The 19,267-nt window shown below is 47.6% G+C and overlaps 1 protein-coding gene across 1 annotated transcript in view; it reads left to right on the top strand.

The window, feature by feature from the left end:
- Window positions 1-19,267, top strand: part of Cryl1 (crystallin, lambda 1) — a 118,936-nt gene that overhangs the window by 24,721 nt on the left and 74,948 nt on the right. Inside the window, exon 3 of the mRNA NM_175757.3 lies at window positions 13,281-13,407. Within this exon, the coding sequence (NP_786933.1) occupies window positions 13,281-13,407 (127 nt within the window). The remainder of the gene's footprint in view (window positions 1-13,280; window positions 13,408-19,267) is intronic.

The following is a 19,267-nucleotide window of genomic DNA, read 5'->3' as shown; positions in this document are numbered from 1 at the left end:
AGTCAGACCCACCGACTTTTGTGAGCAGCTGGAGGCTTTTTCCTATCGTTTGGCAGCACATTCAAGCTTAGTGCCTCGCAGAGAGGGTTCTGCACTCCCAGAGCTGGCTGGGTGGATAGCAGGTGTGACTACTGAGTGGAGGATCCTTGGAAAACTGCAGAGAGTCTTTGATGGAAGGCCCTAGAGGGTTTAGAAAGCAGTGTGCTGGCAAAGAAGTCTGATGTGCCTCTTGTATTTAATTTTTAAGGGATTGATTGTCAGGCCCATAGCACCCACACTTCTTCCTATTGATCAGCAGGCCAGGGCTCCAGCTTCCTATTGTCCTCATCTATTTAGACGGGTGTTTTTTGTTTGTTTGAGAAAAACGTCACCGTGTAGAGCAGGCTGGCCTGGAACTTGCCACATAGGCCAGGCTGGCCTGGAACTCACAGAAATCTGCCTGCTTCCGCCTTCTAAATGCTATGATTAAGGCCCTAGTTGATGGTTTGCTTCTTTGTTGGTCAAGACAGGGTCTCTCCTTGTTGCCCTGGCTGTCCTGGAACTTGCTTTTGTAGTCTCAGCTGCCCTTGAATTCAGAGAGATCTTCCCACCTCTGCCTCCCCAGTGCGCAACTACCACCCAGCCCTCGTTGATGACTTTTTTTTTTTTTTTTTCTTTTTTTGGAACTGGGGACCGAACCCAGTGCCTTGCGCTTGCTAGGCAAGCGCTCTACCACTGAGCTAAATCCCCAACCCTCCTTGATGACTTTTAATACAACGTCTAAAACAGTGCGATGGCTCAGTGGGTTAAGGTGCTGCCGAGGCTGACCAGCCTAGTTCGATTCCCATGACTCTCATGGGGACAGGAAGAACAGATTTTTGGCAAGCTGTCTTCTGACCTCCCTATGCCCTGATGGGGCATACATGCACTATGGCATGTATGTATATGCCCACATGAACATACAAGTATGTACACATACCAGATGAATGAATAAATAAGTAAATATATGTAAATAAAAAAGATTTTAAGTTTTAAAAATCCACCCTTATTTCACCTTATATTGATAATTGTTTACATACCTTTTTTCCCTTCTAAGTTTTCAGGTTTTGAGACAATCTGCTGTGTTTCAGGCAGGCCTCAAACTTGCTGTGTACCTGAGGATGCCCCTGAACTAATCCTACCTCTGGTTTCCAAGGGCTGGTCCCACACCACAGGATTGGCGGGCAAATATTTTTATTCTGCATCATAGTGTCAGCCTGACATCTAGTGGTAGAATCTGTATATTGCAGTCCTTATTAACACTTAGGGTGGCCCTGTAGATGTGTGGGTTTAATCCCAGTTAGAGTAATATTACAAACAAGCAAGCAAGCAGTAGTGGAGGCTGGAGCATAAGGGGAAAGGGACTCACACACTGTCAGAGCAAATGTAAATTAATACAGTTTTTGAAAAAGGCTTTGGAGGTCTACCATATACGAACCAGGTATCCTGATTCTCAGAACATAGCCAAAGGAAATGAAGTCGGCACAACCAGGAGATACCTGCTTGCCATGTTTCCTGTGGCACCATGCTCAGTAATTAAGTTACGGAATCTGTGTAGGTGCACACAAAATAATGAGTGCCTAAGGGAAATGTATGTGCACACTCAGAGTTATACAGTTATAGAGAAGAAGGAAGTACTACCATTGTATTGCGTGACATAAACCCGTCATAGAAAGGCTAACGGGCACCACATGCTCTCTCACATGTGGAAGCTGAAACGGTCCGAATGCAGAGCAGTGATTACTACAGGTGGTGGTGGGGGACTGGGTGGGAAAGGTTGGACTGGATACGGTGTATGTTTGCAAGTGTTACACCCACCCTCATATGTACAGTTAATGTGCATTAATAAAAATACAGGTAGGATCCCCGTGATGGTCGCATTGTCTCAGACGATTATATACATTCTCTACAAAGCAGAAGACAAAACGTTATTCCAGGATATTCAACAAAAACCTAGAACTAATTCGAATGAAGGGGACACTGGCAAATGGCCAGGTTTGGGGAATGGCATCAGAGTCGTGAGCTTAGAGAGGACACGGGGACCTGCATGGTGTTCTGAGACCCTCTCCAAACTTCTCACTGTCCTCTCCCAGCAGTGGGCTGAGGTGTGGCCACCTGCCTCCCGGGTGCTGGAATTTGTCCGTGTCCGTCCAGGGAGGAAGGGCCTTGCAGCTGAAACATTTCTGTAGATTCATCTTCCTGGGTCTGATCTGCAGGGCTGTGGTGTTTCTTGATGTCTTTTTGCTCCCTAGAGGAGACATCTCCCAGAGGAGTGCAGAAGAGGGACTCGTATCCCCTCCCTCTTCCTTTCATTCCTCCTTCCCTCCCTCCCTCCCCCTTCCCTCCCTCCCTCCCCCTTCCCTCCCTCCCCCTTCCCTCCCTCCCTCCTCTCTCTCCCTCTCTCCTCTCTCTTCTTTCTTTCTTCCTTCCTTCCTTTCTTTTGTTCCTTTCTCTCTTTTTTTCAATGACAGGGTTTCTCTGTGTAGCCCTGACTGTCCTGGAAATCCATCTGTAGACCAGACTGGCCTCAAATCCCAGATGATATATTTTTTTAATATTTATTTTATAAATGTGCGTACAAGGTCACTCTCTCTCTTCAGACACACCAGAAGAGGGCATCAGATCCCATTACAGATGGTTGCTGGGAATTGAACTCAGGACCTCCGGAAGAGCAGTCAGTGTTCTTAGCCACTGAGCCATCTCTCCAGTCCCACCAGGCTGGCCTCAAACTCACCTGCCTCAGCCTTCCGAGTGCTGGGATTAAAGATGTGCACCCCTGCCACTGCCACTACCACCCATCTCTGTTTCTTACCTAATGGGATCCAGTGCTTTTGGAAGAAAGGGTGTACATTGGCTTGGGTTGATGAAAAGATTTGAAGACATATGGTCGGCCTTCAGAAGCTTGAGGAAGAAGCCTTTGAGCATATTTGATACACCTAATGCTTACAGGATGAGATGAATGGCTTGAGCCCTCTGAGGTGCCATGCATTGCTGTGGTGTATAGCTTTGCCTAGCACACAGGAGGCCCTAGGTTCTCGTCTCAGAACTGTAAAATAAACCAGTAATCTAAGACGCTGTCAGTGCAGCAGAGGCTGGGTTGTGTGAGGTGGGGCCATGAGGCGGGGCCATGACTCAGAGCAGGTTCTGTTGTAATCACGTGAGAAAAGCAAACAGCAGGATTGATAAATCAGTGGCAGTTGGGATGGGCAGTAGGCAGTGGGATGTTTGCTATTCTTCCTCCTTCTTCAATTGTGAGACAAGGCCTACTATGTAGCCCTGGGTGTCCTGGAACTCACTATATAGACCAGGGTAGTCTTGAACTCGCAGAGATCTGCCCGCCTCTGCCTCCCAAGTGCTGGGGTTAACCTGGCCTATTTCTTGAATTTTGAAAATAAAATCACCTCTCTTACTATCTTACTCTCTTATTCTCTGCCCCTCCGGTCTCTCACTCCTTTCTCCCCTTTCCCCTCCCCCTCTCCACATGTTCCTGGCCAGCCTCCTCCTTCCCTCCTTCCCTCTCCCTCCCTCCCTCTCTCTGACTCTACCCCCTTCCCAACGCCACTTCCCATGTTCTAAATAGACTCAGTTCCATACTATATCCATTTATGGCTGGTACCTCAAGGGAAGGGATGCCCTCCTACCTCATCCTACTATTGCTCTAACAAAATAAAATAAAATAAAATAAAATAAAATAAAATAATATGGAAAAGTGACAGTAGCCATATTAAATCTCTCACCCATTCATCTGCAATGTCAGATACTTAATTTTTAAATTAAATTTTTTTTTGGTCAGGATCTCATAATCCCAGGCTGACTCAAACTTACTATGTAGCTGACAATCATCTTGAACTTCTGATCCCCCTGGCTTCCCTTCCTATGTGCTGGGATCACAGGGCTGTCTACTACATCCTGTTCACGTTGTGCTGGGGATTAAACCCAGGGTTCGTGCATGCTAGGCTACCACGGAGCTACACCCAAGCTCAGTATTTCAGATACTTTTAACTGAGCAAAATGAGTTTCTGTTTGGTAGTTCTCCACAGCTCTTCCGATGTATGAATAGTTTTTATTCTGGTTGTATTTCTGGGTTATGTGCTGGCTTTGTCCAGCTTTGGACTCTTTAGATATTGCTACAGACCAAATTTGCACAAATCATATTGCTAACTCGACACTGAATAATTCAGATATGCCGTGCATCCCCACAGCCAGGAGGCCTGCCTAATCTCCAGGCAAAACAGACACAGGGCTCTTTGAGGTGACAGAGAAGAGAGGTGCCGGAGGTGCCCCGATTTCCTCTACCTGGAAGGGCTGAATGTAAGACTGCGAGAGGGGAGGGGACAGGAAGCAGTCTGTGCAGATGCATCACTGTGGCAGCAATGGGACATTGTTCAGGGACACCTGACCTGCACTGTCCAATGGCCACTCTGGTAATACATGCCACTTTTAAGCCGGTGGTCTCACTGAGCAGGACTTTTCCCGAAGTTCACCATCATGGGACTCCCTGTGGCTGGCTCTCTCTGCTGCTCCTGTCCTGTGTTCCCTGGGTGGGTTTCAATGCAAACTGCTTAGTTGGCGTTTGGCATGGGTTCCCTTAAGAGGAGCAGCCCGTAAGATCTGCCTTTGGGTCAGTTCTCAACTTATCCCTGACCATGGATGTGGTTCCATTTTTCATTTCTTCCCTTAGTTGTTCAGGCGCTGCCACACACCAGGTGGGGGAGGATGGAGCAGAGCCAGGTTCTATGGTCTGCACTTCCCTTGGGATGTTGGGACCCTGATGCGCATACTGGGTGGGGAAGGGTGAAGGGACAACCTGAACGGGTGGGTCAGCAGGACCCTGGTCTGGCAGTGAGTGTGGGGGGAGGAAGTCTCTTTCGAAGATTCCAGTGCTATGGTTCTTCAGTGTTATAGCTTTTTTAGAAAACACCTCTCTTAGCCAATAGTCAATGAGGCAGCCTGTGTGCATACATTTTATTCTGGGCGATAGCTATATGGGCTATGATGTGAACCTTGGAGAGTAGGAAGGGTCTTCTTAAGGTGAAGTTTCCTGAGGCTTAAGGTTGTGGGACACTTCATTTGCAGGAAGCTGGACCAGTAACTTCACCAAGGATCACATGATATTTCTTGGGTCGAAGATTTGGTGGTTTGGTTTCTCAGATCAGGCAGAAAAGAGGAAGCCCTGTTAAGAAAAGGTAGTCCTTCATCTTGTGCAGAGCTCAGGAGAGCTGTCTAGGTTGTAGACTACAGCCTTGGTAGTGAGGCATAACCCATGGATGCAGCAAGGCTCGTCTGCTGGTGACTGTTATGCTTTGAGTATGAAGTGCCCTCCACAGACTAGTGTTTTGGATATTTGGTTCCCATCTGGTGGTACCATTTTGAGAAGTTTAGGAAACTCTAGGAAGCAAAGCTTAGCTGAAGGAGACAGGTAACTGGGGATGTTTCTCTGGGCATGCACATATACACTGACATGGGCACGGACAAATACACACACATACAAACAGATACATGAGCATGAGCATATACACACACTAAGTTAGAGTTTCTATTGCTGTGAAGAGACGCCGTGACCACAGTGACGCTTATAAAGGAAGGCATTTATTTGTGGAGGGCTTACAGTTTCAGAGGTTCAGTCCATCATCATCATCATGGCATCGTGCAGGTGCTGGAAAAGGAGCTGAGAGTTCAACATCTTGATCCAAAGACAGCAGAAGAGGACCGTGTGCCACGCTATGCCTAGCATGAGCATAGGAGACCTTAAACTTGCTCCCATAGTGACACACTTCTTCTAACAAAGCCACACTTCCTAGTTGTGCCACTTCCTATGGCCAAGTATTCAAACACAGGAGTCTGTGAGGGCCATTCCTATTTAAACCACCACACACACAAACACATACAGATATTCAGGGGTCTTTGACATTACCACAGAGTGACAATCTGCAGGAGGCAAGAAAGCAGTTCCGTTCAACATGACTAAGTATTCAGTTGTATTGTTTCAAACTTTGGGAGTCTGACACCCAGTAATTGATTTTAGGCACGATTTGGTAAAAGTTTCTTTGTGATAATCCTGTGTGCACAATAAAGCCCAAAATAAGCTAAATAAACATCAGATGTGGCTACATAGAAACTCTTTGTAAAGTACATGTTGACAACTTTCATAAAGATGGGTTCTATAAACTGAGTGGGAAAAACAAATTTATGAGAATGGGTGTGGGGAAGGATCTGGTGTGGTCTCAGTCCTACATATATACACACAAAAATGTACATACACACACAGACACAGACAGACACAGACACAGAGACAGACACAGACAGACACAGACAGACACAGACAGACACAGACAGACACAGACAGACACAGACAGACACAGACAGACACAGACAGACACAGACACACACAGACAGACACAGACACACACAGACACACACAGACACACACAGACACACACAGACACAGACACACACACACACACACACACACACACACACACACACATAAGACAGGGTTTCCTTGTGTAGCCTTGACTGTCTTCCAACTGACAGAAGTCTGCCTGCTTCTGCCTCCTGAGCACTCAGGGTTAAAGTGCGCCCCATGCACCTGGTGTCTGGGAATACTTTGTATCTTGTCCCTTCTTTTCTGCTTCTCAGCAGCAGGATGTGAACTGTTGTCCCTTCCATGCAGCTCTGCTCTGATTGGCTGACACTTTTAACACTGAGCCAAAGGAGACTTTTCACTTTTGAAATTGTTCTTCCAGGTGTCATATCCACATTGAGAAAGTCACCATCGTGATAATGACATCCTGAAAGAAACAGTGGGTCTGCAAGGCAGAGTGGGGGAAAACCTGGAGGGAAAATGGGAACCTTGTATTCCAAGTACAAGCTTGGTACCCAGAGTGTGGAGGTGTGTGCATTGAGGGAGGATGTGTGTGCACAGCAAGGGAGGGTGCAGGTGCACAGCTAGGGAGAGTTGTGTGCACTGTAAGGAAGGATGTGTGTACACAGCAAGGGAGGGTGTGTGTGCACAGCAAGGGAGGGTGTGTGTGCACAGCAAGGCAGGGTTTGTGTGCACAGTAAGGGAGGGTGTGTGTGCACAGCTAGGGAGGATGTGTGTGCACAGCAAGAGAGGGTATGTGTGAACAGTGAGGGAGGATGTGTGTACATAGCAAGGAAGGGAATGTGTGCACAGTCAGGGAGGATGTGTGTACACAGCAAGGGAGGATGTGTGTACACAGCAAGGGAGGGTGTGTGTGCACAGTAAGGGAGGGTGTGTGTGCACAGCTAGGGAGGGTATGTGTGCATAGTAAGGGAGGGTGTGTGTGTACAGTATGGGAGGGTGTGTGTGCACACAGTCAGGGAAGGGTGTGTGTACACAGTCAGGGACACTGCTTGAGCACAGCAAGGGGGTGTGTGGCACATTTCTCTCTCATCCTTAGTATGTGGACACCTCACATCTTCACTGCTGTACGTAAATCTTGCCGGGGAGGACTTGTAAGGTGAGACAAGTAGCATAGGAAGAAGGGTGAGGAGGAGTGTCTGTGTGCACTGCAGCCGAAGAGAGAGAGAGCCAGGTGTCAGCTGAGGTGCCTTACGTTGTAATCCCAAGCTGAGGTGGGAGGTTTGCTATGCTTTTGAGGTGACTGTTTTCTGTGAGAGGGTTTGAACTAAAGGCTTTCCCACACTCGCCAGACAATTGTCCATCACCGACCTAGATTCTCAGAGCCCCCCCCCCTTCTCAGATGGCAAGGCCAGGCTTCAGAAGAACACAGGTGGCCTTGGCACAGTAAGCACTTCTCTATGCACATGGGCAGGAGCCAAGTGTAGTTCATGGTAGTAGGATAAAAATATATCATATAAATATATGCATGCGCCTAATGTGTGCCGTGTCTGGGAACGCTGGACTTGAAAGTGATACTTTACAGAGTGAGTGCCCTGACGTAGACGTTTGAGCGGACTGCAAAAGAACGAGTAGTTAATGGCAGTGTGCTGTCTTTGTCAACTCAACACAGACTTGATCTATTTGGAAGAACAGCACCAACTGGGAATGTCGTCAACAGATTAGATGTAGGCAAGCTAGGTGCATTTCCTAATTAACGATTCCTAATTAACGATTGATGTGGAAGACCCTGGGTGCTGCAGGAGAGCAGGCTGAGCAAGCCATGGTGAGCAAGCAGTGTTTTCCATGGCTCCTTCAGTCCTGCCCTGAGTTCCTTTGATGGCGGTCTGTGAGGTGTAATAGGGAACTATAAGCAAAGTAGATCCATTTCCTCTCCAGATTGCAGCAAAGGAAACCTAGCTAAGACATGATGAACTTTCCTCTCCTATGCTCCTGGACCATGTGTACTTCTCTCTCTCCAGGCCATGGGCCATTGTTCTCTGTGGTGCTTGAAGTGGAGCCCCAGACCTTGCAAATGCTGTGCACCATGGCCCCGTTCGCCCATTTTGGAACTGGATTTCTAGCATTGTTAGGTTTTTGAGTTCCTCATGTCTTCTAGGTATCAATCCTTCAGATTTCGCCCCTTTCTGCAGGTTGTCTCTTTCGTCCGTTGACTCTTTCCCCTGGAGATGCTTTTAATTTGATGGAATCTTTTTTGCCTGCTTTCTTTCTTTCTTTCTTTCTTTCTTTCTTTCTTTCTTTCTTTCTTTCTTTCTTTCTTCTTTTTCATTTTTAAATTTTGTTTTCCTGCTTTGGGCTCATAAAAGTCATTGTATGGAATTCTTGAAGTTCTCTCTCTCCTCTCCTCTCCCCTCCTCTCCTCTCCCCTCTCTCCTCTCTCCTCTCTCCTCTCTCCTCTCTCCTCTCTCCTCTCTCCTCTCTCCTCTCTCCCCTCTCCCCTCTCCTCTCTCCTCTCTCCTCTCTCCTCTCCTCTCCTCTCCTCCTCCTCTTCCTCTTCCTCCTCCTCTTCCTCTTCCTCCTCCTTCCCCCCCCCCCTCTCTCTTTTGAAGCCTATGTAGTTTCAGATCTTAAACTTCGGGTATCCCAGGTTGGCCTCCAAGGATGACCCTGTCCTTCTCGGATTTTGATGCATCTTTCCCAGCATGGAGAGTTTCCTCCTGTGGGTGCCTTCTCCAGCAGCACAGACCTGCAAGGCTGCCCCGTTCATTTCTGTGTTCATTCTGTTTCCATTGCCAAGTCTCTTGGCTGTAGCTGTGCGCTCACCGCAGGGATCTCTGCCCCCCATGTTGCTCTGCCACACGGCCTTGGTCTTCACGATGCGCTGTGTCTATATGTGGGCATTCTGATGCCTCCAGGTTTGTGTTCTTGCTCTATCTCTTTAGGGTGTGTTGTTTATTTTATGAATTTTAGTGCTTTGTAAAGAGTGGGGACTAAAGGAATTCACTATGTCAACTGGCACTGCCATTATAGTAGGGCAGTATGGAGCACAGGTCTGCCAAGAAAGCTCACAGGACTGAGCGAATGCCACCTAATAACCGGCCACTCTGGTGTCCACCAGCAGTGGAGGAATGGACTCAGAAATGTTTGCCTCAGTGGCTAATTAAGCTCAGTAAAGACAGGCTCAGGGGCTAGTAAGATGCTTAGCAGGTGAAAACACTTGCCACACAAGCTGGGCGATCTGAGTTCAATCCCTGGAACAGCCACTGAGGAGGAAGGAGAGAGCCCCTGCCACAATGTTGACCTCCGACCTCCACATACTGCTGTATCATGCACCTGCCAATAGTAATAAATAAAATAAATTTAAAACGAAAGAGTAGTTAATGGTTAACACTGCATCATAAACCCCTCAGAAGGAAGAGAGTATTTTATTAACTAGTGTGCTTATGTGTGTGTGTGTGTGTGTGTGTGTGTGTGTGTGTGTGTGTGTGTGTGTGTGTGTGTGTTTTAAGCTACTCAGGAGGTCAAGGCAGGGGACTCGTGAGTTCAAGGCCAGTCTAAGCTACATAGAAAGACCCTTCATGAAAAAGTCAATTCCCATGTGTGGTGACAATCTGTTGGTGCCCTTTCTGCCTGTGCCAGGAGAGACTGCAGCGCCTGGGCCCATGGTGGTCTTGGGCTTGTTTTCCACGAAGTATTAGCTCCTTGCCATTATGATAAAATATTTGAAAGCGCAATGTCAGCAGGAAGGGTTTATTTGCTTTACAATTTAAGAAAAGATACAGCACACATGATGGGAAGCGAGGCAGGAGGAGTTTGAGGCACTTGCCCACACCAGGTGTCCCAGTCAGGAAGTGATCCTGTCAGCCATCTTGCTTTTTCCCTCTTCAGTCTGGGCCTCAGGCCCATGGGATGGTGCTGCCCCAAATCTGGTCTTTCCCTCCTCAGCTAACCTCTTCTGGAACACCTTCACAGACCTGCCCAGAGGTGTGTCAACTGGGTGGTTTGAAATCTTTCCAAGTTAGCAATGTAGACTTGTCATCACATGGAAATTATTTTTGTTAATGATAGCGTGAACATTTATTTATATTTTGGCATATCTTATTTTTTTTTCTCCCCTAGCAACAGAAAGGTACTCTCTTTATACCTAAACCAAAATTAAAGCAAAACCCACACTAAACCTGGTAACGGCCCCTGACTCTATGTAATGCATTCAGAGCTGTGCCGTGATGCTCTCTGCTCAAGGCCACCAGTCCAGCTTTTTGGCAGAACAAGAGAGAGCAAGGCTCGCTGTGGCTAATTACAGACAAGGTGAGGCCACAGGGTGTCCTGAAGATGAGGGCCTCACAGATGCCAAGTGCCCCTCTACTGGTGGAATCGAGTGCGTGTTACTCCTTTGTCCAAACAACTTTAACGTAGGCCTTGTCCTTGAAGTGTGCGACATCGTGCTGCTTTCTGACAGCATCTAACGTGGTGAGCCCACTCCCAGAGGTTTCCCCTGGACAACCCTGGGATAGCTTGAACCCTGTGTGAGGTCTGTCTTCCCCTCTCTCCTGAGAGACCCCTGGCATTCACAGTGTGTGGCCTCCTCACTTTCGCAGGCCTGGCTTGATCCCTCAGGGTGCTCCTGCTGGCTCTGGGGTGAAGAACAGTGCCTCAAAGAGAAAAAAAACCCTGGCAGAAAGAAGTGGCACACATGGCCTTCCTTCCATGTTAAAAGTGGTTACCAGAGGCTGGTGAGGAGGGTGGGGAAGGCCAGGCAGGTTGAGCAGTGGGGACCGAGGTACATTTAGAGGTACAGCACACATATCTCACACGCTATATAAACTATATTTTTCAAAAACCTAGAAGAGATGTTTGAATGTTTACAAAGTGAGACGGATACGTGCCTTGCTTTGACCATCAATGTGTCAAGCATCACATGGCGCTCTATTAACATGCACCATTTTTTGTGTATTTGTTCATTGAAAGGTAAAAATTTTGATGTGAAATGAATTAAAAGATGTTCGACTTGCTGGTTAAAATCTACAGTATATTTTTGGGGGGGGCACAGATGTTGCCTGGCAGCTGTGCGTGGTTAGTGTGTGTTCTGCCGCTCAGTGGTGCATGCACTGTAAGTGGCGTTGACTACATAGTTAGATAATGAGGGTGTGGGCTCCCCATTCAAGCAACACGAGCCCAGTGTAACTGTGCAGGCACACGGGGAAGCTGGCTCCCTCCCCCAACCCTCTCTCCTCCTTTGACAGTGTTGCACTCTGTGGTCCAGTCTGGTTTCATAGACGCAGGATCCCCTGCCTCAGCTTTCTAAGTGGGGTGATTATAGGTTCACCATAACTGGCTGGTACGACACTTTTTAACTAACTCTTCTATGCCCAGGGGACCGAGCCAGAATGAGAATGAACGTCCACAGTCCACCACTGAGTTAGTGTCACCATTTATTTTTTTTTTAGGATTTATTTATTATGTGAGTACACTGTCACTGTCTTCAGACACACCAGAAGATCCCATTACAGATGGTTGTGAGCCACCATGTGGTTGCTGGGAATTGAACTCAGGACCTCTAGAAGAGCAGTCAGTGCTCTTAACCACTGAGCCATCTCTCCAGCCCAGCCTTTATTTTTTTTTTCCCTTTTTTTTTTCTTTTTTTCGGAGCTGGGGACCGAACCCAGGGCCTTGCGCTTCCTAGGCAAGCGCTCTACCACTGAGCTAAATCCCCAACCCCAGCCTTTATTTTTTAATTTAATTAAAAATTTCAAGACACGACAAAATATGTGTCACAAAATCCGCTGTCTCACCATTTTAAGGTCAGTTAACGCACGGGGCACGGGCTATGCTGCGCAGTCGCCAGCACCATGCGCCTGCAGAAGCTCTCTGTCCTCCAGAGCAGAAGCTCTGTGCTCCTCTCTCCACGCTCCCTCAGCCCTGGAGCCAGCACCTTGCTTTCCCTTCCCAGTTGACTGCCCTTGGCACCATATCCAAGTACGATCTTTCTCACAATTTGCCTTTTTGGGAACGGTTTATTTTCACTTGGCAGGATACCTTTAAGGTCAGCCACAGAGTGTGTGCCAGGGTCCCCTCCCTTTTACCGGCTGAGTGGTATTCCTTTTGGCTAGAGCACATTTACTAATCTATCCACCGCCGTAAGGGTGGATGATGCTTCATCATATGCACATGCCCCATCTTACTTCTTGTGAATCAGCAGCAGACGCTTCTTCTATTGCTTCCACAGTGCTGCTGTGAGCACGGTTAGACAGAACATCCTTAAGATTGTGTTTTAGGGCCTGAGGAGGTGGTTAAGGTTTTGTTTGTTTGTTTTTATTGAGACAGAGTTTCTCTGTGTAACAGCTCTGGCTTGAAATCCCAACAGCTTAGTGCAGGTCAGCCTTGTTGTATCAGTGAACCTCAGGACCCAGTTAAATGACCCTGTCTCAAAAATGAAGTGAATGGTTTCTGAGGAATGGAATTCAAGGCTGACCTCTGGACTTCACACACTTTTCATACTGTACATGGATGCCTCTCTGTGCACCCACATGTGCACAAATATGCACCCTCACACACACAAAAAAAAAGGCTGTTTTCAGTCTTCTTAGTTGTTACTTAGAAGCTGCTGGATCATGTTGTATGCGTCTGTTTTAAGGTTCTGAGGAATCTTTATGCTGACTCCCTTAGCTGAGGCACTGTCTGCTTTCCCAGCAGGGAACAAGTGTTTGAGTTTCTCCACAATTTCACCAACATATATCTCTCTCCTCTCCTCTCCTCCCCTCCCCTCCCCTCCCCTCCCCGCTCCTCTCCTCTCCTCTTTTTCCTCTTCCTCCTCCTTTTTGATAGTCACATCCGAAAGGTGTGAGGTTGTGCCTCATTGTGACTTTGCATTGGGTCTGTCCAGCTTTGTCTTTAAACTCGTTGTCAGTTGCCATGGTGACCGTTTTCTCCTTTGCAGGAAGGAGATGAAATCGCTGGAGCAGTCTGGTTCTCTCAAAGGCTCCCTGGGCGCAGAGCAGCAGCTCTCTCTCATCAGTGGCTGCGGTAACCTCGCCGAAGCAGTAGAGGGCGCCATGCACATTCAGGTAAGTCAAAGCCAAGGTCCCAGGTTTGAAGAGTCCCGCGATCGTCTTCCAGCTTCTCTGGAAGGAAGCAAAGGACAAGATCCAACTGTGGAAGATGTAGATATTTTGTACCTCCAAGGTCAGAATTTTGTTCTGTGTGACAGGAAACAGGGTCGTCAAAACATCTCTTGCTCATCCTCATCAACTGCTCTGACAATGTGTCTTAAAGTTGTTCAAATGTCGAGGAAAACAGGAGTTTTGGACTGATGACACTATTTATTTTGTTCTATCTCTTGGAGCTTGCTATATAGACCAGGCTAGACTCGAACTCACAGAGTTCTGTTTTGCGATTGCTGAGATTAAAGGTGAGTACCGCCAGGTCTGGCTTTATCTGAAATGGACACATTCTTGCTCTATAAGGAGAAAGCTGAAGGACATTACCTAAAAGAAAATCTTTCACAGCATTTAGGGTTTTGGACAACCTCACCGAAAGAGGGAAAAAGGAATTCTCAAAGACCTGGCTTCCTCTATGTTTTCCTGGAGAGGGGCAGTGGCTGCTCCAGGCAAGAGCCTAGCCTGTAGGGGCGGGGAAGAAGCTTTTCCAGCCACTGTCTCCACAGCTCATGTGCCCACCCTGCTGGCTGTCCCTGCCCACCTTAAGTGTACCTGTCACTCTCTGCTATAAGCTTGGAATGAGTTTACCTAAACCTCAGAGGCTGTTCCCAATACTCCCCAGTGTTCATGTTTTTAAGGGGATACTCTGAGAACATGGAGAAGCCAGAGAGGCCAATTGGGTTTCGTGTGCAAACTCAGTGCCAAGAGGCTGGCTCCTTGTCTCTGTGGCTCCGAGTTCTCCACTTTACCAGATGTAGACAGCATAGTCACATAGCACTTCTCAGGGTGTCATTATGGGTTTCTTTATTGTTGGTTATTGCTGTTAGTCATTGTAAGTCTTTCACGTGATAAACGGAACTTTATTACATACATGCATGTTTAGGAAAGACCACACAAACAGTGCTTGGGACCATCTGTGTGGTTTGGGTACCCACAGGGTAGTGTGGGACTCAGTGGCTGGAGGGATCTCTCTCTCTTCCTTTCCACCCCCCTTTCCATCTCTGCCCCCACATCTTCCATTTTAAGACAAAGTCTGGCTGAGTCTTAACCATGTAGCTCAGGATGGCTTGGAGCTTGCAGCAATCCATTTGCTTCAGTGTCCCGGATGCTGGGATTATAGGCATGCACACCACACTCTCTGTCCTTCTCTGTCTCTTGGTTTGGTGCAGGTGGTGTGAAATGTGGGGCCCTGCGGGGAGCCTGCGGATGTCCTACTTCAGCGTGAACTCCTCAGGCTTGCTTTTGGGGAGCACAGAAGCCACCTAGGTCTTGGTCTTGGTGGAGCAGTTTCTTCTTGTGGGGTTAGCTTAGACGCATGTGTGTATTTCATATACTGGGATTGCCAGGAAGAGGTAGAACGATTCAGATAGTGGCAAAGACAGGAGGGAGCCTCCTCCTCTGAAGCCTGTGGCTCAGAACAGACTCAGGTTGAAAAGGCCTGGGGACAGTCGTGGTGCACAGTGACCGGCAAGCTTTGCCACTAACTTCAGAACTCCACTTCCTCATTTGCATGAGGGCACTCACTTCTCTCTAGAGTGGGATGGGGATTTCTATTTCAGCATCTATATAGGGTGACTCTCCTGGAAGGCAAGCCTCTACTTACGCAGTGATGGGATTAAAAATCACCTCGTTTGGGGGTTGATTTGATGTAGTTACTGTCAGCATCTCCATGGGACTTGTCTAGGCCTCCTGTAAGTACAAAATCCAAGCCTGACAGGTGCCTCATGAGAAACGATCTCTCCATGGCCTGTCATACACAAATGTGTTGAGTGATTGTGCTGTCCGGTCTAGGGGGTGATATGAGAAAAGTCTGCAGATGTCTAGTGTAGGCTCATTCTTTTCCTTCGTATTTTCAATCCGAAGCTGGTTGAATCCCTGGAGCCTGCTGATGCAGGGGCATGGACACATCTATTTAAGTGGTGGAACTGCCACATTATAATTACATACACGTCTGATTTAGTTATGGAGTGAGACCTGAAATGTGGATATGTTGACATACACTGTAATATTTCCAGTTTCTCGTTTCACAGCATTTCGGCCCTGTGGCCTGCCTGGCCTCTCTCATTCCAGCACATTGTCACACCTTGGGTCTCTCTAGCCAGGTTCCCAGAGCACAGCATTTTTGCCTCTTCAGAAATGCTCATAAGTATGTCTTTCTAAGTCATCCGTAAAGTTTTACCCCCGGCCAGGCATGGGGGTGCGTAGTACTCTGTGCATCTGAGAGGAGAAGGCAGGAGAATTTCAAGGTCATCATTGGGTAGTTCTTGAGCTCTAAGGCAGCCTGCACCTGTGAGACCATCTCAACCCTCCCCAATACCTCCCAGAAACAGAAAGGAATAAATTTGACCCCATCTGAAGTTACTAATTCTCAAACGTTGAAGCTATTGTTTTCTTCTCCAAAAGGACACTCATGATTTGCAATGAGATGGCCTGTCATTGGCTCCCTTTGGCGTTGTCTTTAGATACATTAACATATATCCCAGCACGCGTGGGCGGCCAGCCACGCCCCGCTGAATATAGTGAATATCCTCTGTTCAAGAACTTTCTCGCTATGGTTTTGAGGCTGGCCTTGAACTCACAGGTTCAAGTAGTACTCTGTGGCCTCAGCCTCCCGAGTGCAGGAATGTAGGCAGGCAGAACTACGCCTGGGGATTTGTTTGACTTCTCTCCCCATTTTTGAAAACTGGTCAAGCAGATCATTACCACAGCCACCTCACCTAGCATAGTGTGGGGATGCAGAGACGGGATGGCAGTTTAGAGCACTTGTTGGTCTTTCAGAGGACCCACATTCAGTTTGCAGTATTGACATGGTGGCTCCCAACCATTGGTAACTCCAGGTGCAGGAAACCAGACACCCTCTCTAGACACATATACATACATGCAAGCAAAACCCTCATACATGTAAGATAAAATAATAAAATTTAAAATGGAGATATTCAATGGTATGAAGACACTGTAGTGGCTTGGTTATAAAGTCAATCCTTAGAGGACATGTGCTAGCTATCGTATAAGGCCTGACCCAGCAAATGCTCCCTAAGTGATAGTTATTTTACAAATCGTATGCCGTGCACAGTTTTGACAGCAAATGAATGGCATGGGGCAAGAGGTGGCATTTTCTGTGCTGCTAAAGCCAGAGCGAGGTCTGTCTCTGTTTTCCAAGTGAGGAATGTGTTTGTGTTGAGCTCTGTCTGTTATGCGGAACAACCAGAGCTGGGGGTGGGTGGTGGTGGTGGTGGGGAGAGGGTGATTCAGACCCTGATAGGTTTAATTCCTGTAAGGGAGTACGTTGGGAAACAGGAATCCAGAAACAGGGAGAGAGAATGCACAGGGCTGGGGAGGTCTGAGGCAGAGGACTTGACTAGTGGAGTTTGGGGGTGGGGGTGGGGGTGGGGAAGGAGGTTGGAAAGAGAGGAGCGATGAGTGTGTATGTCCTAGAAGGTCCCTGTGACTGCAACAGGTGCAGCATGGAGGAGAGAGCAGGAGGCAGGGGGTGACTCTGGGTGACTTAAGTGCCAGCTCCAGGTTACTTAGATGAAATGAGTTAACATTTCTAATGTGCTGAGCGAGGATAACAATAGCACTGGAGCGCTTGGTATGTTCCTTCAGAGAGAGAGTTTGGGTTATAATTTATATCCTGATTAGAATCTTCCAAAAAGGATGTCCAGCAGGGTGAGACTAACCAGAGGGAAGGTGGGAGGGGAAGCATGGATAACCCATGTGCTACGTGGTTGCTTTTCTTGGGTATGTTTGTATACGTGTCTCTCTCTCTCTCTCTCTCTCTCTCTCTCTCTCTCTCTCTCTCTCCCTCCCTCTCTCCCTCCCCCTCTCTCCCACCTTCCCTCCCCCCCCCCTGCCAAAATCTCATCCTTATCCTGACTATGTAGGCCAGGAACCCAAGGATATCCTCCTGCTTCAGCCTCCTAAGAGCCAGGATTATAGTCACGAGCCTCTCTGCCTAGCTTGTAGTTTCTTTATACAATATTTTTAAAACTCTTACTTCCTCATTGTGTTGGGTGTCGAGCACCAGGGTGTGGCATGTGGTGTGCCAGTTCTCCACTGCCAAGCCACAGCACGCAAGGTCTCCATGGCCGAGCTATGTCTCAAGTGCTTGCTTAAACCATCTTGCCTATGTAGCAAAGGCTGTCCCTGAACTTGTGATCCTCCTGCCACCGTGTCAGGCACATGATAAACTTAATAATCCAACGGCTGTAATTAGTACCTATCAGTGTTTCAACTTTGGCTTACCAGGCAAACAAATGAAAGAAACCCCCATAGAAAAACCATGGCTATGCAACATGGGCTAAAGACTGTGCTAATGTTTCTAGTATCCAGGAATGTTAAACATACAACTGGGAGACAGCTAGGCGTGGTGAGTCATTCCTGTAATTACACCATTTAAAAGGTCGAGGCAAAGGGATCGATGCAGACTGGAGGCCAGCAAGATCCCATCTCACAGACATTTATGTATTGTGTGTCTATACATACCCATAATATATGCACATATACACATACATATAGGTACACATATATCTCACAGAGAGCTAAATGTTTTCTTAGGTCCATTATCCATAAACAAATCCACTTCTTGCTGTATTTAATTTCTTTAAGACTGTATCATATAGAAGTGCAGTGGTGTTTGGACGTGATTTTTCTCTCTACAAATGTCAGGAAAGCTAAATTTCCAAAGCCCATCCACATGCCACACACAGCCAGAGAACAGCTCTGTCGCTGAGATGCGTCTATAAACCTCAGGATGTTCGGATTTTGTTTTTGTTTCTTTTTGGAGTCAGGATCGAATGTGGCCCAAGCTGCTTGTTCCTAAGCCTGTCCCACTCGTACTGCCTCAGGAGCAGCACCCATTCCCAGTTCCCACAACTCCATTTTCCTTGTAGAAAATATGTAGCCGAGGCTGGCCTTGAACTTCTGGCCTTCCTGCCTCTTGCTCAGAAGCACTGTCATCACAGGTGCGTGTCACTAAGCCTGTCCCACTCTACTGACTCAGGAGCTGCACCCATTCCTGGTTCCCACAGTTCCCCCTTTCTTGTAGAAAATAGTTTGCTTGCAGGCTCTTTTCTCGTCTCAAAATTGTTTTTCTAGGGAAATGTTCCAAAGCAGGAGAAAGAGCTTGAGGATAAGTGGAAATATCCAGGGAGCTTGCCTTCCACAGCTCTTCAGCCAGAACCAATCCCCAGTGTAGGATTTGCTCAGTTCCTGTTGCCAAGGCCCCATTGAGGTGTGCTTAGTCCCCACCCCACCCCCACATAGTCTTCTACACAAAGCCCAGAGGGCAGAGGTGCTGTTAAGGAGGTTTCCTAGCGCTCTTGAAATGTGGGAGCCTCCAAGAAGGAAACCTGAATTTCTAGAATGTAGTGCAATTTTGAAACCAAATCCCGCCTGGCAAGAAAGTCTACTGTACTGGAAATCAGGCTGCATCTCAAAAGCCTGTCTGAAAGTCTCCATTAGAGTATTACAGCTCCTTAACTGCTGGAGCATGCTCCCTGGGGATCAAGGTGCCGAGTGGGAGCCACAAGGATAGCCTATTCACTCAAAGTTCAAATGGAGCTTGTTCCAAAGGCAAGGCCAAGGCTGACATCTAGAATCTCTAGTCACACAGACCCTGCAGAGGAAGGGACGTCCCATCTGGACCTCCCCTTTCTTGACAGCATGGAAGGCACTGGCCTCATTTAGAAAGGACTTCCAGACCCAGGGAGCTGCACTCTTGATCGGCAGCATTATTAGCATGTCTGTATTCAGTTAAAGAGTAGCA

The sequence above is a fragment of the Rattus norvegicus genome, chromosome 15 (assembly GCF_036323735.1).
Source record: "Rattus norvegicus strain BN/NHsdMcwi chromosome 15, GRCr8, whole genome shotgun sequence".
Classification (NCBI taxonomy): Eukaryota; Metazoa; Chordata; class Mammalia; order Rodentia; family Muridae; genus Rattus; species Rattus norvegicus.
This window is presented reverse-complemented; position numbering and strand designations above follow the sequence as displayed.